A 27,622-nucleotide genomic window follows, 5' to 3' on the forward strand; every position below is an offset into this window, starting at 1 on the left:
CGGCACAAGTGGAAGTGGAGCAGAAGGGGAAACCAGTAATGTATAACAGTTCCACTCCGTGAGATGAGACAGTGTTTCCCCTGTGTTCTGTTTTCCACTGCTAAGGCGATATTGTGTGGGGAATCTGGGCAAAATCATTCTGGCGTTAGTGGGGATAATAAAGGTTACTAATCTAATCAAAACCTTTTTTTTTATTTTCAGAGAAGCAGCATTGAATAACCCACCTGATATAAGAGCTCCTTAAATAAATGATGAGGCAGTTCCCCCTTCGTTGTGACATTTAATCACTAAATATAGCAGAGTATTTGAATAATGTCAAGTGTGTGTCTTCATAGATTAATCTGTGGCCCAACGTCCTCCCAGTCAGACACTCTTAAGTCTAAATATCTCCATATTGACATTCGCTGGTTCAAATGTCAACATATTAACACTAAAGAGAGAGTGTGTATGTGTGTGTAAGTGTGTTAGCGGAGATTTGACCGACCCAGTGAATGGAGATGAAGACGGTGACGCGACTGGAGAAGGTGAGGTGATCTGACACCTTTAATGGCAGGTGAAGGGAGGAATCCCGCATACAAATGGCTTTTTATCAAAGAGCGAGAAAACACACACGCACACACACACACACAGCATGAAACCCAGAGGGGCGCAGGCGTGGACCCCTAACATAAAAATGCCCTATCGGCTCTGCTGATGACTAAAACGAGAACGAGGCGACCTGCTGCAGATTCCCATTGATTCAGCTTGGCGGAGAGAGCTCCCGCTTCATTAGGCCAAGAAATTAAAATGTGGGCGGCCTGCGGCGGAGCTGGCGGTGGGGTTTCGGGGCGATGTGGAGAGATACTGAGACGTCGGCAGACAACAGGGCAGGCCAATGGATAAAAAAAAAAAACAGGCATGTAATGAAGCAATGGCTTTTATGATCCCAGCAATACAATGACTGTAACGCTCATCACATTAGAACTGGCACTGAAAGACAGCGTGGGGCTGAGATCTATGAAAGCAGGTCTGGTCTTATTCTGGTCTCCTTGCAAACGTCTTGCTTGGCTCATATACACGAGTTTAAATAGTAAAAACAACCTAATCCAAGATGGTAATTATGATATTAAATCTACTTCTACTGAGGTTATAGCCCATCATGCAAACAAAAGACAATAAACACATCACGCCTCCCTTAAACTTCATAAATCCAACTTCCCACTGTTTGCTCATCACATCAGCCTCATTGCAAAGCATCTGTTCCAAACACAGCGTTGTGTTCATCATCGAATTGACTGTACGTGGCTGCCAGCGGAACTGGCCGCTGTGCAGCCTGTGTACGTGTATGTCTGATCAGTTACGTGCAGCTCTTTAACCCAAACATGTTTCGCATAAAGAGTGACGAGTTCGAACAGCAGAACTATAGTCACTCTTCTTCATATTGCACTGAAACATTCCTATAAACAGACTGCACTTCATAATCAGGTAGAAATGAGGTCATTCTGTAGTTTGTCCCTGAAAAAAAAAAACAGCAAGTCGGAGCCAGAGATGGAGTGAGACCATATGCTTTGGTGTCAGCTGGGCGGCTACAGCACAGCTACCTGCTGTCAGTGTCACCTTTCTGACCACTGGCTGACGGGCTGACTGGGAGGACTGGGAGGACTGGGAGGAGGCTGTCTGGCTCCCACTGTCCGTCCTCACCCTGTCTGGCCAGCATCAGTGGGCCGCTGGCCCGGTCTTCACGCCGACGGTTGGTGTGTTTTGCGTGTGTGCGTTAGATGCACACAGGCAAGCAAACAAACTCAACTGTATAAGCCGTTTTACGCGAATCACATTATTCTCGTGCAATATAACTGCACAACAAGCGTGTTCCAAATGTACTGCATAAGGCTTTACAGTAACAGGATAATTGATTTTTTTTTTCTTTATGGAATCTCACTGCTGTTAGAATTCAGTCAACATCAGCTAGCACAGACGGCAGCAGCGTTCTCAAAGCTAATCAATGCTCCACTGCTTCTGTTTGCCACAGAGCCAGGGGAGGTGGACTGTGGCCAACAGTTGCCATTTAGGGTTAATCACTCACTGATGCTTGATGGACTGCGTGTGAGGGAGCTGCGTCAGCCTGCACTCAGCACCGAGGACCGCTGTGGTTCACGCACACACAAGCAGACGCAGTATAATAAAGCGCCGCAACGACACGGCAGTCATTTTAAAGACTGGGCTTTAATGGATTTGTTTCACAGACTGAAGGTCTGTTTGTTTGACCCACACCTAAAGTGTTACATAAGCTTAATGTTATAAAACATCATGGTTAATCTCCGTACAGTTTGAGGCACCGGTGATGATTCTCATCTATTACACAATACTGTCTTGAAGGATTGTTACTGGTTCCAAATGCATAAAAGCAACCTGCAGCCAGATACTGTATATGAAAAAAAAAAAAAAACTTAATCAACAAGCAAGAAAATTCCAGCAACATATTTCGTGGCCCCACAGGGTTCTGATTTTGCAATTCTGATTGGACAGGAATTGCAAAGACATATTGTAGAGTTACACACAAACAATACCATTTGCAATAAGATCTGGTGGAGATACAGCACAGACTGTAAGACTAAAAATAAAAGCAGGTCCAGATTACAGTAAATGTGCAGAGAGATGTTGGGAGCCCCCTGCGGTTTCCTCCGATATGGTGAACTAAAGGCCCTGGAGCGGCGGCGCTGTGGCTGCGAAGGAAGGATGGAATGAATTGCTTTGCGGAGATGAACTATAGTTACTCGGCGGTTTGGGCTCAGCGGGGCCTCCGTGCACGCCGCATGCCTTTGCCTGGATGCAGCGTACGCATCGCATTCTTTATCCACTCGCCACTCGCTCCGTCTGCCTTCGCTGCCCCTGACGGGATCCTGGTAATAGAAAGAGACCTCGATTCTCTGGCTTCCTCTAATCCTCCCTTCCTTCTTTTACTTTCTTCCTTTCCTCCTTCCTCTCCTCTTTCCTACTTCTTTTCAATCCTTACACTCATACTTTTCCTTCTGAAATAAGGCATAAAATGGGTCCAAGGATGTTTAAATAATAAAAAATGACTGACCAATGGGGCAGTGATAGAGACACATTAATTCTGTGTCTATGGCTTTTTTCTTAATTAAGTTAATATAATGCCTGTATATTATCATCACCCTATCACAGCACAAAGCTTGGAGAGTCTGTTTCTACTTCCTACGCCCACCCTTTCCTTCACCGCCCGGCTCTCTCTCTCTCTCTCTCTCTGACAGTGATGACTGTCTCTCAAACACACAGCGACACAAAACACAACATGTGTTCCCTTCATCCATCAGTGCCGATAAGTCCTCCTCTCTCTGCCTCACCTCTCCTTCCATCAACACTCCTCCTTTCACGCCTTCCTTCAATCATCGTTTCTTACATCGCTGACAGGCAAACAAAGAAGGCATGTCCACAGGGAGTGTGCATCTCTGTGTGTGCGTCACTTGTGTGCACGTGTGTAAGTGTGTGTCTGTGTGTGTGTGTAGGCGGACATGCAGATAAGCTTGTAACATTTCTATTTTGGATCAGGGGAAAAAAAGTGCAATCTAGTTCTGTGGTGGCAAGAGAAGGAAGAAAAAGGAAGGGGGGGGGGGTCTCCTGCCAAATGGTAGGATGCAAGTGAAAAGAATCACACAAGATGGCATGTAGGTGGTGGCGGTGGAGCTACTGTGTGTTCATATGAGCGTAATAGCAGCAGTGAGTGAACATGTCCGTGCGCATGCACACCAATCAGACTAGCTGTGTGTGTGCATATCTCATACTCCTATCCTGCACGGCTCTGCAGACAAACTGACACCCACTGGATCGGCACTGATGTTTTTCTGAGCGAGTGAGCTCTGTGTTCACTGCCTTCCTGAAATAGACTGTCATTGTGCAGAGAAACAGCGGCTCTGGCACCGAAGGAGCCTCTGGATGTGAGAAATGCTCAAGTAGCGTCAGACTGTAGTTCGCTTGTCCTACAAACCAGAACTTTGGTTTGGGTCACTCACTGGTCAGTCGTATTTGAACTACCCCACTGACCTGCATAGAGTCGTGTCCAAGAACAGCTGGATGTGGAGCCAGACCAGGAACTGGACATATTTTGAGGTTCATGGAGGTTTAACAAGCCAAGGGCAAACTATAGTTGTGTAGGTATGAACATGTGTTGACCTGAACAGAGTACAGCTGATTTTCATGCTGTCCACTATAGAGGTCGATGGCAAAAGTGGGCGTCACAATTTCCTGGTCGTCAAGGTAAAGTCATCAAAGCCCTTCTTGTACCACCATTACCCATTTCTCCCATTCATGAATTCTTGAATGCAGGAAGCTACATAAATCCCTTCAGTTTAAGGTCAATCGTTCTATCATTAGTTGAACTACTCCTGTAATATACTTACACTGTGATTACTTAACTGTAGATGCATATTAGTCTTTTAACACAGCAGGAGTGACAGCAATCACTGTACATCTGGACTTAATTATACAAAAAAGTCAAGGATAAAGACACGTTGAGTAAAGCAACTCTTCAGCACATCAGAAGAGAGAAAAGTGTATTCAAGTGTGCGTTTTAGGGGAAAATGAAGGAGAGATCACCTACATGCTATACGTGCAGTAGAAAGCATCTGATCAACGTTATTGGCATGTAATAAACCTGTTATTGCGTTTATGGGATGTAGATGTGGATAATGTACCTCCTTCTCCTTCGTGCTTGACTTGGCGAGGAAAACTCTACTCTGCTTACAGGCAGGATCCAAACACACAGGGAGGAGGTGGTCCTGCGAGCCATCGCCATCTGCCAGAAACAGACACAGAGAATTAGACCGAGCAGCAACAATGCTGGGCTGAACCAGTGGGAACGTGGAGCCTTTTTGTTTTCCAAAACTGTGCTAATTTAATATTTTTACTCCATCACAATATTGATGATTTGTTGCTGCGTCGACATAGAGCACAGCGCCGGTTTCTGGCAACAAAAGAAATTTGCTGGTGATTTTTTTTTTTTTTTAATTCCACGTGTGAGTCGGATCACAGGACCACCTGCTTTTTCCTTACGAGCAAACACACGCCAAGCAGCGCCTGGCTGACTTTGATGCCGACTTAAATTTGAAAAGACGACTTGAAATATCATTTTCTCCACCGATTTTCATTGCTATTAAGCGTTACAGTTTGCTCATAGCGCCACGCAGGCTTCGGCTGACGTACAAGCGGGGACAGGGCCTCCGTAATCAGAACCACGGCTCTTCAAAGCTCAAAGACGTCGGTCGGTGCAGCAGGTTCAGCTTTAGATTACACACAGTTACCGTACACGCATGCTCGACATGACAAAACAATCCCTCATTAAGTCATGTTGACTGAGTTTACTTTTCATCGTGTTTATTTCAGCAGAACAAACAGCCTTCTGATTAACCTGCCCTCCTGTCATGTAGTCTTCCGCTGCGTTGTGAACAAATCCAAAGTGGAAAAAAAAGGCAATTAGCAAATAAATAAAAGGTCTGTGCTCTTCGGCTCAGCTTTTGAGACCATGCATTAGCACTCTCCTTTTCCAAGGTTGGTATATACAGGCGTAAGACATTAAATATACTCTAGAGAGGTGAAATATCTTCCGGGCTTTAAGCTGAATTTATATAAAAAAATGCTAATTTAACAAAGAATCTCACAGAAGGCGACTGAGTGATGATGATCTCAAGATAAATGACTGAATGTTAAGCTTTAATGTAGTCCTGCTGCTAAAAAAAGGACCACGCGGTTAACTTTAACTGTACGGTACACCAGCCAATTGATTTACGGGTTAATCAATATCCTGAGAAAACAAATGGCCAGAACGATTAGTCAGAATTTATAGCCCCAGGAGGGAAAAAGGAGAAATTAAAAAAAAAAAAAAAGAAAAACCCTCCGGAAGACCAGAAATCCACCAGGAGCTGAGGAGGCAAGGCTGTAGAGCTGGACAGAAGTGCTGATCACAGGCCAGAACCAGACATGGCTGAATGGTCTGGTTCACTGTAACTGGACAGTTTTCAAATGGAGAGGATGAAAAGGCCAAGAAAAAGCCCTGCAGCCCTGCTGCCATTTAACTGTAGCCCTCCAAGCTGTGATGAGTGATTTCACAGATTACATGCACCCGTCTGCGTTCACCTCACCTGCCTATATAAATCTAGACAGACATTCATCTTGTTAATAAAAATGTAGTTTCATAATATACAAACTATATCACACTATATCGACACAGTAAGTCCTATTTAATCATGATAGAAAAAGTTAGTGGTGGCATATGTAATAAAAATGTAAAAGGTATTTTATTATTATTTTAGTATTATTAATTGGTATTATTTTTTAATATTTCAGGTTAGTAGTTCAAAACTAGTAATTGCAAATAATAAAAGTGATTCAGTGACGTACATATTAAAATGGCTCAGACAAAAGGAGGCCCTGCTATCAGGCTGCAGCTCCCAGGCAGATGCCAGAGCGGCTCATCCGCTAAACACAGGGTTGGCGATTTGATCCCAGCTCCTCTGGGCGAACATGTCAAAGTGTCCTTGGACGAGATGCTGAACGCCAATAATGCAAATGCATTATGGGAAACTCACAATTGAGCTGTTGGAGCTCGGCCCATGCCAGTGACTAAACAGTGGGATATCTCAGGCTCAACAGCTTCATTTGTCTCACAAACCCAATTAGCCTATTTTCTAAATGGAACATCAATTAGCACATACATTATCAGAGGCCGCAGGAGCGCTGCACGTACAGTAACTACAGCTGTGGAGTACAGTAGCAAAGTGCAGTGTCTGGACACAAAAGGCAGGACATTTACTGGACATTGATGTGGGCAATACGTTCTCATCAGCTGCATTACTGTCAGTTTACTGGAAGCAAATGAAATACAGCGTATAAGTTCATCACAGAAAGCATCAATGCCTTCATCACACTGTAACTCTACTGTAGATAGAGGTGTGCAGATGTGAGGTACAGTGAGGACTAATTTAATCCTGCAGCGGTTGTCACTCAGCATTCTGTCTGCGATTCTTATCAGCCCTTCTGCGCACGCGCACGCACGCACACGCGCACACGCGCGCACACACACACACACACACACACACACACACACACACACACACACACACACACACACACACACACACACACACACACACACACACACACACACACACACACACACACACACACACACACACACACACACACACAGATGTTCCCCCTCTGTCCCACCTGTCTTTCCTTCATCTAACTATTCATCAGTCTCCTATTCCCGCTATGCTTTCCTTCACCCCTCTCCTCAGATATTCTTTCTTCTCTTCTACCACACTTTTCTGTCAATCCCACTCCCTCTCCTCCTCTATTACACTCTTCTTCACGCCTCTGTTTCTCGTATACCCCCCCCTTTATTCAACCTCATTCTATCCCTCCCTTCATTCCACCACTGCACTTTTCATCTCTCCTTCCCGCTGACGATGCGTGGTGTGATGGAGATTGGCTGAGAGAGTCGCAGAGGGAGAGAACTGCAGGTACGGGCTGAGATGGAGAAAGTTGTGAGGAGAGGGAAGGTCTGTGAAGGACGGGCATGGGAAGAAAACAGAAAACAGCTATAAACAACGGCAAAGGAGGAGAGGGTGAGGGAGATGAGCGAGAGTTTGGAAAATTGGCATTCATAGACTACGGCACCAATAACAATGCAAATCAAATAAACACACGCACGACTGCACATGACAGAAGCCTGGGTTTTACTATGAACTGTATGATCCGGTACAGTTGAGCAATGGATCTCTTTTGAATGCTGAATGTTGAAATGAAAGAAAGATGTCAAAATGGCATCAACAATACACCTTCCATAGTGTAAGTTTGAATTTAGGAAGCTTCATTTAGTTTCAGTGCATCAATGAGAAATAAGGACCTCAAAACCATACACAGATTGTGAAGCACAAGCAACAATGAAGTCGCTTCATTCAAAGGTTATAAAATTTTTAAAAACTTGAAGTTCTGTAAAATGCAGGTGTCTCGGTATCTTCTATGTCTACACAAAATCACCAACTGACTCAGATTGTGGGTCCAGGGGCCATGAAACATGTTGTGGGACTTCCATCAGTCTTTCAGGTTAGACTAGTGACCTGTACTGTACACTAGTGAGTGTACAGTAAACATGAATGCAATCAGGATGCACATCTGGAAGCAAAAGAGCAAAACATCGCCGTGCCACATGTGTACCATTCCGATTGGCAATGACAGTGGGGCACAGGGACACAGACAGGTCACCAGAAGATGACACTGCAGACACGGAGACACTAGAATATTTCTGAATAGAGTCTAATTAGTCTGAGGAAGAGTCTTTGTAATTGAGAGCACTACTTATGCATAATTACTGTCCATAGGATCTCAAAATAAAAAAAAGGACATGTGGGTTTTCGATTTGGTGAAGGACGCTTTTGTGTCAGATGCACTTTGTAATTTGCATCAAACAACATTGCATATGTGCAAATGAAATGAATCCAGTATGTGAAGTTGAAGACTGTAAACCCAGGAGACATTTGATCATTTGCATGTGGAGTGGAATATTTTTAAACGTTAGCAATCTCCTTAAAAATCATCATCTTCTCACTGCTGTATTTTGACTCCATTAATGTGGTCTGGAGGGATGCATTTCAAGTATAATCTGGACTGCGTGTGAAACTCCACACACAATGATTCAGACCTTAACTGGCCCAACAGAACCCGGTACTGTGGCTCATATTCTACAGGTATGCTCATGTCTGCAGGTATCTGAAGCCGAGACCCGACGTGACGGAGAATGAGAGAATGAAAAAGGAGAGTGAGCGGGAAGGAGAAGCAGACTGGCTGAAAGCATGACAGGAGAGACAGTGGAAGGAGAAAGCACACAAAAGGAAGAAAAGGCAAGAAAAACAGTGTGAAAGGTACAGAGTGGTTGAGGAGAGAATGAGGCAGACAGAAGAGAAGGAGAGGAGGAGAGACTGGCTGTAACACAATATATAATACGATGAGTGGAGAAGAAGCGCCCGAGGGGAGAGCAGAGAGAAATAGGCTGTCCTGTTAACATGCTGACTTACCGGCACACACATGAGCGCACACACACACGCGTGCACACTGATGGCAACCTTTTCAAATTTAAATATCACTTCCAAACACATACACATCTCACTGCCTGAAAAAAAAGCCCTATCTTGGCGAGCTGCTGGTCGCAGAGCAGCATCCCTCCATCCTACCTGCAGTGAAGCTCGCTGACACGCTCGCTTGTGAGACTTGGTTGTGCTTTACCTAATGATGAATTATGCATCGTGCGCTGTCACTTTGAAAAATGCAATTACCTCAGTGATAAGGCAGATGGGCCTGTTTTGTCTGGCATATGCTGTGCATCTATTAGGAGTCTGGAGCTGGAAACACACCCGCTAGCACACAGGCACAGGCACGGGGGCACATTCCTGAGTGCATCCACCACCATCCACACGCACGCGCTTCCGCACACGTTACCAGTTAAGCGGACTGATGAATTTTAACAACGTGGAATTGCAAACATAAGGATTAGACCCAAATGATCTCTCTCTGTTTCAGGTCACGTGTGATGGGAGAGTCAGTCCAGTATCTGAGACCTCAGCGGCAAATAGAGCGACAGTTAAAGAGAGCAGTGAGTTTAGGTTTCCACACGTGTTCTATGTGACTGACTTAAAGTGTTATGGTGTAGTTTTGTAGGAGTAAAGTTGCATCTTAGTAAATGAATATTCATAGTTGAGGTGAAAAAAATTAGCATTAGTTTGAATAAATTCATGCAAATCTTTATTTTGTGAAAAAAACTGAACTAATTTCGACTGAGAACTGTCCATGTGATGTGTTATGGTAATAATCCACAGGAACCTATATCTGCTCTCTGCTCCTTCTCTCCTTTCCTTCTTACTCATTACTTTTCATTTTACTGTACATATATTGCTATCCTTCCTTTTTATCTGTGGTCATGTTAAATGTGTGTCAATTCCTCACTTTTTTATTTGCCTTCTGCTTTTTGTTCTCTTTCATCCCAGCCCTGTAAACAGAGATATGACCTAATGCTAATAATCTACCATACTGTACATACAGCAGGCAGATAACAAATAGAAGAAGAAAAAGAAAAACAGCAACAAATGAACAATTTAAGGCTACTGTGACATTAACTGATCTTTTCTGCCATTTGTTTAGAAATGTGTGAGAACAGTTAGAATTCAAAATACAATACTTCCTATAAATGTAAATTAGTGAACATTCCTGTGCTGAATTTCATTCTGTTCACAAAGGTTATGTTCCCAACCCTTCTGGACTGTGGGTTAGAGCTTCATCTAAAATGTTATTATTACAAGTGATGTAGTGAACTTAAATCAATCAAATCCTTGTACCTCATATTTGAGGTAATGCAGAAAATCAGTAGTTTGAAACCCGAGCATCAGTCACAGCAGCTTAAAGCCTCTACAGTACTACAGCAGAAACCTGTTTAATATTCCCATGCCCCCTCGACTTTGGCTCTCTCTAATTGGCTAGAAAGACGAGGTTCATCGCATGCCGAGCAATTTCCCCACACTGCTGCCAGGCTCTTCGACGAGACATGGGCCCAAAAACCTTTGCTGACAATAGGGTTGTGAAGGTGGTTTAAAAACTTAAAACGATCCATTTCTCAAATACTGACACGATGATGAAATTAGTAACAACATTTGTGAAAATTTTACACATCTGTTTTAACCTTTTTATGCAACTGATGAAAACCAACTGATGAATCGTGTTTAGACTAAATATAACACAGTAAGGCATCACTGGCTCACCTTTGTATTGACTTTGGGTTGCGGGTGTATGTTTGTCCTCCATGTACAGCAGAATATAAAGGAAAAAGCAAAACTTGCCTCGGGCTGTGGCATTAAAATATTTAGAGTGTGAACCTGAGACTGCACCGTTTCTTTCAGTTTTGTGAGTATTTTTGGTTGAAGCTCGTTCCCTGACTTCTCCCATTCATCCCCATTGGTTCTATAACAAACACTATCTCCACTCTGATTGGCACAAAGTATCTCAGTCTGTCAATATGAGTCATGCAGAAAAAACCCCTAAAGACTCAAATGCACCACACATATAAACTACATATTACTACATTTGTAGTATTAGATATTATTGTTTTACAGAATATTAGAAAATTCTGACAAATGACATCAGTTCTAATCAAATTGAATTGAGGGTCTTTAACCTCCTTGACAGAATCCTCGAGAGCAGGTGTTGAAATAAGACAGGGTCACGGTGGTCCTTTTCCAGGACGCTAATATAATCTCAAGATCCAGTGACACCTAAAGCTGTTAAGATGAGGAACAGAAGGAGGAGAAGGAAAACAAGCGTGTATAAGCTGTAGATAGGAGATATAGGAAAGATCAAGAGAAATAAAGATAGACAGCGACAGCCGGGAAGGGGCTGAGCCAGGCAGACAAAACGGGGAGGAGGAAAAAAAAAGACACAACATCCTGCAAGGCATCTCTCCTCCGGAATTTGGCAGATTATTAGAAGCGTGACCCTCAAAGACTTCAATTCCCAGCTAACGAGGGCAACGTCTTGAAGTGACATTTCGGAGCCGTAGGAGGACGAGGAAAAACAAGGAGGAGATTATAGAAATGAAAAAAAGTTTTTTTGTTAAGATAAGCTCGAGATTTAAAGAAAAAAAGGTCACCGCCCTGTAGAGATGATGAATGAAATACACACACGTTCCAGCAAATTACACAAACACATGCTGTCACCCAGATTCCCTCAGGACACGCGCACACTGTATATAGGTCATTTCCCCTCTGGCTCTTATATTATTGCCAATTTGGGAAGGGGAAGTTTGTCGGCTAAATGTTTGATGGACACCCCTAGCTACAATGAGATTAACAGATTAATCATGCCAATAAGGAGGTGTTTATCAGCGTGAAGCCCGACCTGCATGCTTGTGTCAGCGCTGAAATGCATGAGAGCCACACAAATCAAGAAGTTAATTAAAAGTGCACCGAACATTACACAGCTAATGACAGCACATAGGTCAAACTGAGTTATAATGTCACACACTGCAGAAAAAAAAAATACAGGAACACATAAACCTAGAGATTTACTTGAAGGCTAAATCACACTTCTTATCAACTTTTTAATACTTTGTCATTTTATAATTATAGAAAATTTAATTTATATCACTGTAAATGTCTTTACTTATTTAATATTCATTGTATAGTTAAAGATAATCACAGCAAACGTCATCCATCTTAAAAGTGATGCTTTCTCCAATTGGGCTTGAAGTGTGGAGGTTCATTTACTCACAGGAACCTTCAATATACAGTAAAGCCCACTATGTGTCTGTCACTGTACATCTGAGAGGATAAGCTGAGGAACAAAGGAATCAGATGCTGTTTTATAGCATCGCATTGCTCCTTCAAGTCATATTAACCTTAATAACATTCATAATAAGCCTCCAAAAGCTTCCTCTAACCCAGCTGACATAGGACCAAAGGCCACAGTGCGGTGCACAGGCTGCGGCTTGGAGATTAGAAAGCAAGCCGAGATTTGCTGAGAATAAATGTAAAGCTGAGCTGAACAATGAATAATACCGGCCAAGATTGTTTAAGGGGATAAGATGTTCACATAAATCTGGCTCTGTTTGGGATTGAGTGTGTGCATCGCAGTGTACTGTGTACAACGCTGTGTCTGCTACTGTGTGCACACGCACTTAAGATTAGCCTGGCTGATAAAGGGTGAACACTGAGTGTGTGTACTGTACGTGTGTGTAAATGTGATTTGATGAGAAAGCTGTAAATTCTCAAGCCAAAAATATCAGAGCGTCTTATTTTGAAGCTTCAAATGCAGAGCGAGCTTAAAGCACTTGGGATCTGCCACACACACACGCACGCACATGGCAGATATAACGGTTTAATATGAATTTCTAGTTGGGTGCGACCTCGCATAAACCCAGTAGGCAAGTGGAATCACAAGACATTCTCCTCATTCTTACCAAAGTCAACAAAGGCAGACTGGCCGATGACAGCGGCTTCTGGCGGGTTGGTTGGCATGACGTCTTCTCTGGTGAATTTCCCGTCCTGAAAGAACAAAACATACTGTATGAACAGAGAATAAGAGTTTATGCAGGTTCAACCACTGAACAGCAGGGTCGGTGTCATGAATAAGTCAACTTTTTGTTAAAAATAGTTTACTGAAAAACATCACAACATGAACATCAAAGTCCAAAAGGCTCAAGAGGTCTTCAATGAGAAGCAGAACATTATGTTCTGTGTGGGGAAACAATTTAAAGACACAAAAACCAGTAAAAAGCAAATCCTAATAATTAATAAACCGAAAGACATTAGACTTTCAAATGTCTTTGTGTTTGAAAGAAAATATATTTTCAAAATTAAATTAATCCTGAGTACGGTGTTTACAAGGTAGAAGACCATTGTAGATGTAACAAGCTGTTTTCTGATGAAATATCTACAATAGACAGACAAACAATCATCAGCAAACGTTAGACCTGTGCTGTTACTACTGAGCTTTTCTAAAGGTTAACACATCTGTCTAAATCCATTTTCTAATACGTTAGTACAGTATCATGGTAAGATAGAAAGTTACTAAGTGACATCAACTTCATGTGTCGTGCATAATTAACTTGCTTTTCTTGCCCAACCAACTGTTGAAATCCTATAGATTATAAATGTAACGCACTAAGGTATGTAATGTAAAGGGAATAATCACATTTCTTTTGTTGATTAATAAAAAAAAAATCAAGGTGTTTTTACTTATTACCAAGATCCACACATACTAAAAGTAACACATATACTATATCTCATCAAAGACAGGAAAGACACACTGTGCTGTATGTAAAAAGAAAAAAATCTAAACGAGTGCAAAAAAAGCAAAGCCTATTCATGTGTATTATACGTATGTATGTACATTAGTTATTACACAAGTGCAGAAAGTAGTAGAAGTAACTTCAGAGAGTAACATATCATTGTCAGATACCTGTTTTAGTGTTTGCCCTAACTGTTCTCACAGACCACGCTATGCATTAGGGTTATAATGTTAAAAAAAATGTCTACATTTCAGTTTGTTTACATAAAGTGGAGCAATTGAACAACAAAAACCTGTAATTTTTGTAATCAAGGTGTAGGGGATTTGGCGAACCACCAGGTACAGAATTTCTGAACAAGAATAGTTAAAGCCAAGTGGGTTAATCAGAATCAATAACATTTCTTTGTAACAAAGACAAAATAATAAATATCTAATTCCGTAGCCTGGTGGATTATGGTTGTGTGCATGGCCTGGGGAGTGTGTGAAGGAAAATCTCAGGAATTTGCATTTATAATATTACAATATCAGCTTTTTTAGGAGACTCATGGTCTCTGCTTGCTGGTGATGGAAAACATGTTTCAGGACTCATCTTTCCACATTGCTGCCACCTTCCCACTGTGTCTACCTTTTCCTGTGTAATCGCAGGGATACAGAGAAACAGGCTGCGGTGGAAGGAGACTTAGGTTGAAAGAAAACAGAGAAAAGTAATTAAAAAAAGCGCTGGAGAAAGAGGAGTGAGCTGGCCTGTGACCGATAGATGCAGCTGCATTGAACCAAAGACCTCACAGTGGGATTAACCGGGGTCTAATGCTCTGAGGATGCTGGGATACGGACGTGTTGTGTGTGTCTGTGTGCTGTATATAGACAGAGTGGGTGTGTGTGTGCGTGCTTTCAAGGCCACGTACAGTATGTCCTTTGTGCCACTGGATGAAGAGAATTTTTGAAATCATTCGCGCGTGGATGTGAGCACTTGTTTGAGCATTTCTGGTGAAAGCAACAGAAAAGCACAGGGAATGCAGCAGGATGAAAGGAAAGCATTTGGCTTTTTCGTGGCCCGGAGAACAGAATGAGATTGAGTGCTACACGTAAACTGCAGAGCACCAGCTGTTTACAGGCGAGGCTAAAACTCCCTCTGACTGGTCTGTGGCGGTGTCTTTGTCTTCCCCCTAAATCCCTGGGGCCGAACTCCGTTTCAAACGGATTTACGGACTCACTTCGCCAAACAATGAGGCTTAATCAATCAATTAGCGGTTGGAACAGAGTATAAAATCATAAAGGAACACTGAATGAGACACTGACCCCTCTAATAAAAGCATGGGGTGAAAACCTAACAAAACACTGAATGATGTTTGATTATACACAGGTGCATTATTGACATCAGCATGCTTTTCTGTCAGGCTTGTTGTGAGCTTACAAAGATAATCTTTGTTCTTCCCCAATCACCAAATCAAGCTTTTCATATCTTTACTGGGAGAAAGCACAGGTCCAGCTGTTACAAATGTGTAATTCCACATTTCCTGCTGCACGATAGTTAGCACAGGCTCTGCGCGAGTATTAAGCTACGTATGCTAAAATTTGTACATAAAAAAAAAAACATCTGAAAACTGTAGGACTGTTGAACTGAATTTTATATGAGCTGAATATGGTGCAAGATGAGGGGGTCAAAGGACACAAAATGTTAGGAATGATTCTCTGGATAGTGAGTATTTTTTTTTTTTTTTACGATCGTGATCTATGCAACAGTTGTGAGGGTATTTCAATAAAAACAGACCTACAAGGTTACACTAGATAAAAAGTGAGAGCTAAAGCCGCAGTTAACATAATTTATTCTCCAAGGATCTTGAATATCGGTACCAAGGCTTATAGAAATTTCACTCCACTTCATTTCTTTTATTTCTTGCCTGAAAAGTAGCAAAACAGGCAAAACCCACAGTGTCACACCAGAAGCCAGAAACCAATGGCTCTTAATTTGGCCTGAGCTTTGAACCAAACGTTAAGCTTTAATTTTATTTTTATTCAGATTTTCTTGTGCCATCTAGACTCTTTAACATTCCTGCCTCCCATTAGAGAACGGTTTTGCAGGTCTGGAAGTTTATTTGCTGTTTTGCGCCTGCTTAGTTTTTCTCTGCCCACACACATTCTGACTCTGCTGAACCCTTCAATCTCTTTCTCGGTCTCCGTGCCTCTCCCAGCTTCCTTTCTCCTATTCCTCTTCTCTGTGATAAGATAGACTACTGTTGAGCTTGTGCCTCGGCATGCAGAATTTCAACTAGGCCCCTTCGACAAAAACTCAGAGTCAGTCTCCCCTTTCTGCTCTCCCAGAATATTGAGCAGTCCTGCAGCAGTGACAACATGTACCCCCAGCCCAACGAAGCTTTGCACATCCCTTTGTCTTATTAGGAAAACAAATGGGTGGTATGAGGATGTGAAAAACTGAGAAGTGGGCATTTATATCCTTCCTCTTCATGACCACACTGGTGGTACCTGCAGTACTTAAAGGTGAAGTACAGATTAGCTTTTGATCTAATGAGTGTTGGTCAAACAAAGCATCACTGAGGCTGTAGTCACTTGTGACAGAACCGGGCTGTGGAGAAGACAGGCATCAGAACAAAAGAACAAAAGGCTCCTTACCTTGTTGAGCCAGGTTTCAAATTTAGAGTTTTCGGCTGTTAGGAACAAATCTGCAATGGGATCAACACAAATCACAGTCAAACATACAGTACAAAATACTCATATTATACATACATACAAATATACATATACTGTATTAGATGTTTTATGAAACCCATTAGTAGAAACAAAGTCAATGGAAAATGTACTAAATTCTCAGACTCTGAACATATCTGATGATCTGAGACTGGTAAATGTCTGTGTTTGTTTATTTGCTAATGAATGAATGAATCAATCCCTCTACAGTGTCAAACTCTACAGCTAGAATCATGAGGTCCATTCACCGCTGCCCACCGAGTGTTGCTTTGGCTGATAACGGGCCCTTTAATGGGCTGTTAGCGAGCTGTTAGCCAGACATCAGCAAGCTGGATGCTGTGACCTGTGACCCACGAGACGTCATGCTTTGCAAGAGGTGTGGTGATCAACTTAACGTGCTGAAGCAGCGTTTTCCACCAGGGGGGCTGGAAATAAAGACTTTGAGACAAGCAGTGTGGAAATTTAAAATATAATTAAGGTTTATTTTTTAGCAATTGAAAAGTTAGACAGGGAACGACTGCTCAATAGACAGTAAAGCTTCCAAAGACATAGAAGAAAAACAGACAAAACAAGGGAGAGTAGGGAGATCTCCCATGGAAGGCAACAGGATTTCACTGAGCTTTCTGGAGGTTTCACCCCCTGGTCATGCCTGTAGCTTGCTTTGTAGGAATCCTGTAACCTGTGCGTGTACTCCTACTCCTTGCTGTCGAAGCTTACGCTGCACTTCTAATGCGTGCTGCGCGTCTCTCTGTAAGAGGACGTTTACTTTCATCACCGCTCACGCTGGACTGCAGTACAGGCCCAGTAATTGGACATGAAATAAATATTGGCATTGATCTGCCTCAGGGCTCTCCTATAATCCAATGTTGTCGTGCTCTGCATGGTAAAAACTAATAATGAGAGAATAAGTGATGAACGAGGGAAAGAAAAGCAATAATAACAGGGAGAATTAAGAGTGCATGCAATGATGGAGGCTTTAGTGGTAATCCTGTATCATGCATATACTGTAGTGGAATGTCAAATCACAGAGTTCAAGATGGAAGGGGCGAGAATATATTTATTAGATAGCAAAAATCTAAAAGAAAGTACTAAAGTCAAGCAGAGTTTTGAGTGAAAAGCGTGCGTCTTTGAGCGTGCCAATCTAAAGCAGCCCTTGCTCTTTCACGGATATGCTCTGAAATGTTATCCCTGGATTCCACAGCAGTCATCCCCTGAACCGAGGAGAAACTAAGCTGTGAGAAAGTGATTCCTCGAGAAGAGGTTTACTGTGTAACATCCTGCCCATGTGGGTTACACTACAGTATGTGTAGCTAGCTGCATCTTATGCTTTACAACGCTAGATCACACTAATGAAGAGCCTACGAACTGTAACAAAAACATGTGACTTAATTGTTACTTACTGCTACAAGGGTTCAATTAAATATTGCTCTAAAATAATAGTTATACTTGATGATGTCGTACCGTTGTTTTTATTTATAAGAAAACATGGATGCCAGTGTATTTATGTTAAACCAATTACAGCAATTAATGTAAAGACTTGCCACTTTCGCACATGCCAGCCCTGACCCACCACCACAAACACACATGCCTACAGCTATCTGAAATAACAGGCACAGCTGCATAGTTAGATCATGCTTAAGACGCTTAAGGTGCTGAGACCGTTCAGGTTTAACTTTAAGTTTGAAAACATTGTGGACCTGCAGACATCTTGCCCACACAGACTACAAACTTTGTTAATGAATGCAAAGAAGCTAAAACACACACACACACACACACACACACACACACACACACACACACACACACACACACACACACACACACACACACACACACACACACACACACACACACACACACACACACACACACACACACACACACACACACACACACACACACTCTTCACTAAATTGCACATTGAGGGTGTGTGCTTGCCCGGCTAACAGTGTGTGTAGTCACACCGGGTGGTGTGTTGATGAGCTTGGCTAATCAGCCAATCAGGCCTCTTTGACAGAATCCAGCCGTGATTGGCTGATTAGGCGCGATGGCGACGTGTCAGTGCGAGAGGCATGTGGCAGACAGAAGAGCGGGGACGTGTACAGGGGGATATTCATCTTGTAAACACTTAACATTCGCGCTGTGGGTGCACTTCCTCTCTTCGCTCCTCAACTCCCCACTTGCGTCGTACTTTATCCAAGTTCAACGGTACAAAACTTTTTTTCTCCAAAAATATAATTTTTTTTAGTAATTAAAGTCCCGACTGTCTGTCAGTTCCCCTTTGCTGGTTTGACTGTCAAGTCCTTGTGCCAAGGTCAGTATGTACACACAGAAAAGGCCTATTTTTAAAACAATAAAAAAGGTAATGTTAAAGTATTCGCCTGACATTATCTCCTTCAAAGCATTGTCTCTGTTCCCTCTCCCTTTTCTCATGCTCTGAGCCAAGACGTATTCCATAGGCTGTCATAAAGGGCTGCCACTAAGCAATATAAACGTTTCTGCTGCCGCCATCGCTCACTTTAACACACTTTCACCGTTCCAGGGACTTTTACTGAGCCACCAAGGGCCTTTTAGGGTCCATTCAAGTTAAAGGAGATGGCGTAAAATGGAACAGAACAAAACAAAGCAGAGAGGAATTGGATGGAACAGACAGACTAGCTCTAAATTGAAAGTCCTTTGTGTATTAAAGTGGTTAATTTCTATTGCACTGGTGTACTGATTTTATCACGGCAAGTCTGCTTTGGTTTAAATTAGGATACTTGTCTCTGTGAAGCACATTATCACATTTCTCTACGTCTATTACTGTTTCTAGTTTTTCAGCAAATTGTGTTATCAGTCCTTTGGACCTACTTTAGAAAGTCTGTAGGAAAGCTATATTTTATATATATATATAGTCATAATGAAGAGAAATCTACTTACACAGCTTGGAGAATACTTTGTGCATCCGTACCTTTTATTTTACATATGTCACACACGGTTTTATTTATCACATTGACATAACTACTACTCTACAGACATCCAGACCCAAAACGACTCAACAAACACCACTGATTTGGTGCACTATGAATGTATAAACATATTCAAAGCTAAAGCTAATAGAGCTGTCATACCCCACCACTTAGGAAAGATGCATGCATAATTGAGGTATATAAATGGGCTTGTGTGGGAGGGTGGGGTTGCATAACAGCAACAGGGATTCAGAGCTCTAAGTGGTATGTCATGTCGCCGGATAATTAAAGGCGTGCAAACTGTGAACGCAGCAGACACTTAGAAAAAGTTAGATATGGATTCTAGAGGCTAAGGCCATTTGGTTCAAGGCACATCTGAATAGGCAAAACCAAACAAAACACAAAAAAAATAAAAGCATGTTAAGCCATTAAGTGCGGGAGAGTCAATCTATAATCACTGGATTCTCCCGTGTTGCTCCACACTAACGTTTTTCAGTTGTCAGAAATTGTCTCTTCCCTATAAATGATACTTCAAAAAGCACAATGTCACACCCACACGAGCAAGTACAAGAAGAGCAGCCTGCGTAAACACACAAACTCCCGCCTTCGCAGTGCACGGATGATTTCCCTGTATTATTTAAATATCTGTGTGTGCATCTGCATGTCAATTTTTTTCCACCCATCGGGCTGTGTTTCAGCCAATCATCCACAATCAACCAGCCCTTTCTCACTAACAGAATAATTGCATGTGTGTTTGTTGCTAATAACAGGGTGCTGAGAACAACAACTGCCACAGCTCAAGTGTATTAACACAAACAGCACAACAACAAAAAAAAAAAAACGCTAAACTGTACCACAGACTAGCACTGCTGCAGATCTGGGGATGTACTGTAGGCCCCAGCGCAGCACTTATATGCTCTATGAGGCTGAGGTGAACAAGGTCTGGCAAGTGTTTACAACCTTACAGCACCATTACAGAGATCCCATTCCCCAGTTCTTCACCCAGTTGAAAATGTGTGAATCAAAAAGTCTGAGCAGCGGAAGTCTTTACATTCAGCAAGAATAGTTAAATATTCCACAAAAAGTCCAACATTTAGTTTCCTCAGTTCCCAGAGGCATAATTAGGAGAAAAGTTGATGATACACAGTGGTAAGCATGATTCTGACGTACATTATTTTTAGTGTGTTGCAGCATTAATCTATACAGTAAACTAAACAAAACGTTAGTCAGTGAAACAACTGGGATCTTTTGCCCTTCTGTCAAATAATTACTGGATCCGGATATACTTGCATTACATGTGGTTGTAGCCAGATAATTTAAACACAATAACATGACCACATTTTAAAATCACAGTTAAACTGGTGTATTTATTTCAACAACAGTAAGCAGAGAGAAATAAAGAGAGAAAGAATCAGGTCAGAAAGTGGTCAGTTACTTGAGAGGGTGATAATGAGAACCCTGCTTCTTCGCAAATAACGTTTCAACTACTTTTTAATATTTTGTGCTAACTTATGCAACTTAGACATTAATTAAAAGTGCTACCGCTGTCAAATAAAATATTGCTTTTTTAAAATGTATTTTAATGAAGTTGCTGTTAGCCAGTAAAAGCAGGAGTTTAGTAGGTAGATAAAACGCTCTCATTAGGTGCTCAGCGCTATAAAAGTGAAGTCAAGTAAGTTTTTCCAAGTTGATATTTAGGTTTAGACTCCTTTATAGAAGTAGAGGTGGGATGAAAGGAGTGAAAGAGAAGAGAAGAGAAGAGGTCTTTTGAGTTATTCATAGCCTCTCCATCAGATTTGTTACGGGGATTGGAAGCAATTTAAAGGCCTCCGCTGACTGTTTGACTCGAGCAGCATTATGTCTCTCTATTCCATTATGTTGGGCCTCAGTGTGGGGATAAAGAGCAGGCTTCCTATTAGCCTCTGTATAAACAGATAGGGTGATGCTAGGCGGGTGCTAAGCCTCAGCAGGGGAGGAGAACTCTGACATTGAGGAGAACAGACAGCAGAAGGCGAGAGCCCATACCATCTCCTTACATTATCTGCCTATTACTCCCTGCACACGCATACAGCACTGTACCCCTTTATCTTTCTTGCTCTAGCCCAGAACAGTGCCGTCATTGCAGTTAATATGAAGTGACTGAGTTAAAGTATGAACAGGTAACAGCGGTCTTTGTATGATATTATGATGACAAACAAACATACAGTACATCAAGGTTAACCAACTTCACCTCATAATATGTATTTATAACAATACCCATTCAGCTTAAAAACCTTTAAGATTTTTTGCACATACAGTAAGTCAATAAACACCATTTGTTAAAATGTATGGCTCATTATTAGAACAGGTGCACTTTTTAATCTCACTCGGGCCATTTACGAATTGAAAAGGCTGTTTTTCTCGTGAAACAAAAAAACCCCAAAACAATAATGCTGCAAACAGCCAGAGAGAACGTGAACGCGGTATGTGCAGTACGCCTGTGTACTACACACACTACAACCTAACCCACCCACATTGCTTTCAGCATTGTGGCAACAGCGAGTCTCATTAACGTTCACTAAATGAGCATTTTATTCTGCAAGCCTGTGCTTGCGAGGCTCCAATTAGCAGCTTATTAAAAGTAATGGTGTGTTTTTATGGAGCTGTCAGGAGTCTAAGGCCTGCGCCGACTTGCAAGAAAAGTCAGGTCCACGCAGACAAAGCTACGGTACAACTCTCTGAAGTTGTACCAATAACAGGTGACCAATAACGCTCATTAACTCGTAATGATGGCACGTCAAGGTCAGGAGATGCCAAGTGAACGATCGATTTATGGCTTGGATGTGGCAGAAACGGTCAGGTATAAAGAACCGGAAAATTTGTATAGACAAATAGGTCAGAGTAGTTTTAAACAGATTGGCGGCTACTCCTGGTCAGTGTCATTGTGGAACTATCTCTAATTGTCAGATGGAGGATAAACACAAATCTACATGTGTGAAAGGACAATTAAGGCTATTACACAACACACAAAAAAATCAAAACAGAGCTGCTCCTTTCGGAACATACTGTATTGCAAATTACACACCGGCGCATAAGCAGCACAACTAATAGCTGTTAGAGTCAAAACAATAACAATTAACAGACTCACTGGATATGACTCACTGATTAACCACTGTCTCCTTGTATCCCAAATTATTTTCTAACTATTCACATTCTGGCTGGGTCTTAAGTGGATGTTTGTTAGTCAAACTGATTTAAAAAGCATGTTTAAAGCTAAAACGATAACGTAAAATATCACACTGGGAAATGTATTCAGACCCTTTGTAGCAACAATTGGAATAAAGCTACTGTACTGTAAGATTCCACTAGCCTCGTTGCTGAGATATTTCTATACTTTTCTTGAAGTCCATAAGTGGTAAATTAAATTGTTTAGACATTATTTGGAAAAGTTCATACCTCACACAGCTGACAATGAATACTGTATCGAAGCAAAATCCACAAGGGCCAAGGAACTAAATCCCCACAAAAGGCTTATTGCAAGGCACGGGTTTGGGGGAGGCTATAAAAATGTTCTGCTGCAATGAAGGCGCAAAGGCACACTGGCCTCCATAACTCTCAGATTGTCACGCTGACTGAGCTCCAAAGATCTTGTGTGGAGCTGGGGCAAACTTCTGGAAGGACAACGATCACTGCAGTTTTCCACTGATTTGACCTTTTTAGCGGAGTGGCTGGATGGAAGCCTCTGCTCAGAGCAATACGCATGAAAGCCTTCCTGGAGTCTAGAGGAAACCAGACATCACTCATCGCCTGCCCAGTACTGTCCTAACAGACCTGAGGCTGTAACTGCTACCAAAGGTGGTTCGGAACTAAATACACTTTAAATAGGTGATTGTATAGAAAAGGCGTAAACAGCAATGATTCCAGATTACAATGTTTTGAATCTTAATTATTGCTTAAATATTTACAACACAATCTAGAATTTTTTGCCATAAGGTTTGTTTTTTCAAGAGTTGTTGCAGTATCAAAGTTTTCTTTGATTGATTTGACTTTTTTCCCTCCAGTTTGTTTCCTCTGTCTGCCTGAAACCTTCTTCCTCCTGCTCCAACAACCCACAATATCTAGTCCCTGTCCAGTATTTCTGGAGTCGAGAAAGGCAATCTGAGGCCAATGACAACAGTTACAGCAGTAGCAGTATTACACCCCCCCGCGCTTGTACCTGTAGAAGCGCTTGCAGCAGCGGCGGTGCTTTCTCCAGCCTGCAGTGCAGAGTGGACCTGACAGCCAGCACCACGGATGCTGCATTAGTGTCTGATATGCTGTGTGTGTTTGTGCATGTGTACTGTCACCTTGCGCATCATCACTGTGCTGCGAACCATTAGAATCGTGTGCCGGTGCTGGCATAAACTTACATTTTGGTATAAAATGGAAGTGCAACATCAGAGGACAGAGACAGAGCAGGAAGGAAGAATACAGAAAGGAAGGAGAGGACAGGAAGATGAGACTGCGGTATATATGTAGTAATGGAATAAAAGTCAGTGGATACAGAGCTGATCCTCTCTTTTCTTCATGTCTCTAATGCCCCTGAACAGGTTATTTGTTAGCCTGTTGCTCAGCAAACAAGCTGTGACGCATATCCCCTGTTGGCTGTCAAAGAGTTACACAAATGCCCAAGCAGACACAGTGGCAGACACATAGCTGCATGTTCTATCGTCTCCAGGTTGGACCCCCGTGGTGGCTGATCTGGCTGTTCTGCCCAACGGGGTCGGTGGACACGTTTGCCCTTGCTGCGTTGAGGCTGGTGTTGTTGCCGTGTGTGCGTGTGTGTGTACTGCATGTGCGAGAGAGATAAAGTCAAAATGAATCTGACAGTAATAAGACAAAATGAGAGGGTTGTGTGTGTGCTTGTAGTTTTGTCCCCTGTGTGTTTTTGTCCATAGTCCACCTAAAAGGCATCCTGCAACCATCAGTCAAGCTCTCTGTGTTGGTCTGTTTGCATCGATTTGCTCCCTCTGTCTCTTCCCCTCAGACTGATCCATGCCTCAGCTGGACAGAGGGAGGGCTTTTGCTATTCTGAAGGAAATGTCATTGCTGTCACCAGTGAAACAGATACTTTGGCTGCAGCAGAAGAGGCAAACAACAGAGGAGTGAGGAGAGTTACCAGGCTATAAGGTTATCCTGAAAATATGCAGCCCTTCAGGTCTAATCTGTCGATGTCTGCTGTCCGAGCCAGGAGAGAAAAAACCACAATGTGTACAAACAAATACAGAACAGGCAGAATCAGCCATTAAAATATTAAAGTCCGGCTGAAATGAACAAACGTGAACCTTCCAAAACCAATGTAAAGGGTGAGATGGTAAAATATGAATGCAATATTGACAATAACTGTTATCAAAGTGCCCTAACAACAAACCAACAGCAACTCCACAGACTGAACACAAAAACAAACTCACACAGAGCAGACATATTACAACGCTGTAATATCAAAACACCCACCGTGACAGAAAACCAGCGAAAATGAAAGATGAGAAATGTTTTATACAAAACACTGTGACAAGCGTAGTGCGAGTCTTTAGAGAGTTTGGTGTTCCATTAACAAGTCAAGCCTGTGTGATGGATAGGTTACTTGTGTTTTTCTCAACTGAGCAATATGCTGAGAGCAAGAATCTGGAAAAAACCACTCATGACCTGCAACTACAATGACAGAACAGGTGAGGAAGGTATGAAGGTGTGAAAAAAAATGGTAAGGCTATTTATCATTAACCCAAATACAAGTTTATGAACAGTCCTAGGGGTCATATAAAGGAGAATGAACTGCTTAAATTGAGCTTGGGAAATGCTCCACAGATAACGAATCATGCTGTGTCATAGAAACTATTATTATTTTGTCCACATCATCTTTATACATGTACTAGTACCGTGGATTGTTAATTTTATGAATACTTCACTTACAGTTATGGGCCTGATGTTTCATGCTTCGATTGGAGAGGTGAACTTCATGGTGGCAATATACTGTACTGTAAGTCATGCAGTCAAGTCAAGTTTATATTTTGGATTCTGATGGTGACGCAACCTACAATAGTATTAATATTATAGGACTTTTTAATAAAACGTTAAAATAAAATGGTGAAAATGGTAAAAAAAAACTCTTGTGGCGTTTGTACTGTAAATGGTTTAGAAATATGGAGATATGTGATTAACTGAAAGTAGAGCGTGGTAAGGTTATGTGGGGGTTCACATTAGTCAGAGGTATCTAACTTAAAACAACATAAAGCTGAAGTAATGAATACAATCATTAGGCAATTAAAGCAATGGCGTACTTTTTTTTGACACGTCGTGACTAAGACTTCAGGTTACTATAGCGATTTAAGGAGTAGACAGTATAGACAACATGTTATATAACAGCATTTTTTTTCCATTCCCATTACGCTTTTCACTTTCACAGAGCGTCCCTCCTAGAGATGTGGGTTGGAGAGGCCTGAATGGTTGGAGCCAAATCTTCACTGGCCACGTCCATTGATATGTGGTCCTGTCTCCCTGCTAGCAAGGAACCAGTGGACTGTGAAACGAGCTTTTCCAAACTTGCCTAAAGCCCACAAAGACGATTTACAATAGTGTCGAAAGAAGGGGCTGAAGAAAGCCTTTAAAAAATACATCTGTACTGCTACCATGTCGGCAGAAACGGAACAGTCTGGGTGAGCTACGCCGCCGCCTACACTTCACTTGTTAATGCAGTGAAATATGACAGTCAATTTTCACTCCTCAGTTAAAATGTCTGATAGAGGCGGAGGTTTTTTTCCGCTCAAACGTGCTTTTCTTTTGGAGAGATTTCTTTCCTAGAGGCTACAACTTGGCTGGATGGGTAACTCTGTCACAACACTTTTAATAAAGGATGAAGGCTGTCCGTCATCATCACGTCAACTGCATTCATACTCCCACCTGCAAAAGTCAGCATGGTCGACACACAGTGCATCACAGAGTGGGCTGTGGGGCCACAGACCAGTCAGAGTGTTGATGCTGGGCCTAGTCCTCCACAACATTAAAACCACCAGGTGGTGATAATGTTGTGGCTGGTTGATGTGTGTCTATACAGTGAACAGACAGACACACAGGCTCATATGAAAAGCATAATCCAGGCCAGACACAAAGTGAATAGCTTCACAGAATAAATCTGTCTTTAAGCCAATATGTAGCCCTACTCCACACTATGTGACTTCCACCCTGATGTATCACAACAGCTCATTCACAAAACATGGCAAAACCCACCAGCACAGAATGGAGCAATGCTATTCCCGGAAGAAATAATCTCCTAAAACCATTACAGAGAACAACGTAGGTGCAGTAGCTATGGGGAGGATTACAGCCAAGCCCTCTCATACACACATGCACATCAAATACACACAGACACACACAGTAAACAGAAACAGAACTACTCCAGCAGGAGTAGGAAAGCTCTTTTCATCTTATTCTACGCAAGTATGTGCAGTTTAGTGTGCCAACACCCACTGTTACTATATGAGTATTGTATTAGCACTGAATATGTCTGACTTTGTTGGTAATCTAGATCAATTTACTACCGTGGGAAAGATTATGAAATAGGGTTATATTTAAAACACACACACACACACACACACACACACACACACACACACACACACACACACACACACACACACACACACACACACACACACACACACACACACACACACACACACACACACACACACACACACACACACACACACATATACACACTTGGCTTAGCACCAGAAGGAAAAAGCCAAACAAGGATGAGAGCTATTACAAATTGTGTTTAATGCCAATGGTAAGATCATAAAAATTGAACATAAGAAACCCGAAAGCCCAAATCCTGGAATTCCTCAAAGACTCCACTTAAATTTCAGTCTATGCATTAGCTCTCAAACTAAATCTACTGCTTACTGCAGCTAAATGAGATGTGTTTATTCAATCAAAAACTTGAATAGGTCATCATAGTATACAGCATACTGTAGCATAGCATCATGCTAAAGAGGTACAGTATTTTCACCACCTTAAGTTATTTATGAATACATTTTAGATACAGATACTTAGATTTAGTTTGTTTGTGTGTTTAGTGTATTGTTGTAGATGTAAATATAAAGAAATAAAATCTCAACATTTGTTCA

General features: G+C 42.0%; 1 protein-coding gene across 2 annotated transcripts in view; it reads right to left on the reverse strand.

Annotated features, from left to right (window-relative positions):
- Window positions 1-27,622, reverse strand: part of itfg1 (integrin alpha FG-GAP repeat containing 1) — an 85,652-nt gene that overhangs the window by 50,473 nt on the left and 7,557 nt on the right. For both annotated transcript variants that reach the window (XM_029143749.3, XM_029143750.3), the window contains exons 7-9: window positions 16,456-16,505; window positions 12,995-13,079; window positions 4,689-4,789 (exon numbers count right to left, since the gene is read on the reverse strand). In XM_029143749.3, coding sequence (XP_028999582.1) covers window positions 4,689-4,789; window positions 12,995-13,079; window positions 16,456-16,505 — 236 coding nt within the window. The remainder of the gene's footprint in view (window positions 1-4,688; window positions 4,790-12,994; window positions 13,080-16,455; window positions 16,506-27,622) is intronic.

This window comes from Betta splendens, chromosome 3 (genome assembly GCF_900634795.4).
Source record: "Betta splendens chromosome 3, fBetSpl5.4, whole genome shotgun sequence".
NCBI classification, from domain to species: Eukaryota; Metazoa; Chordata; class Actinopteri; order Anabantiformes; family Osphronemidae; genus Betta; species Betta splendens.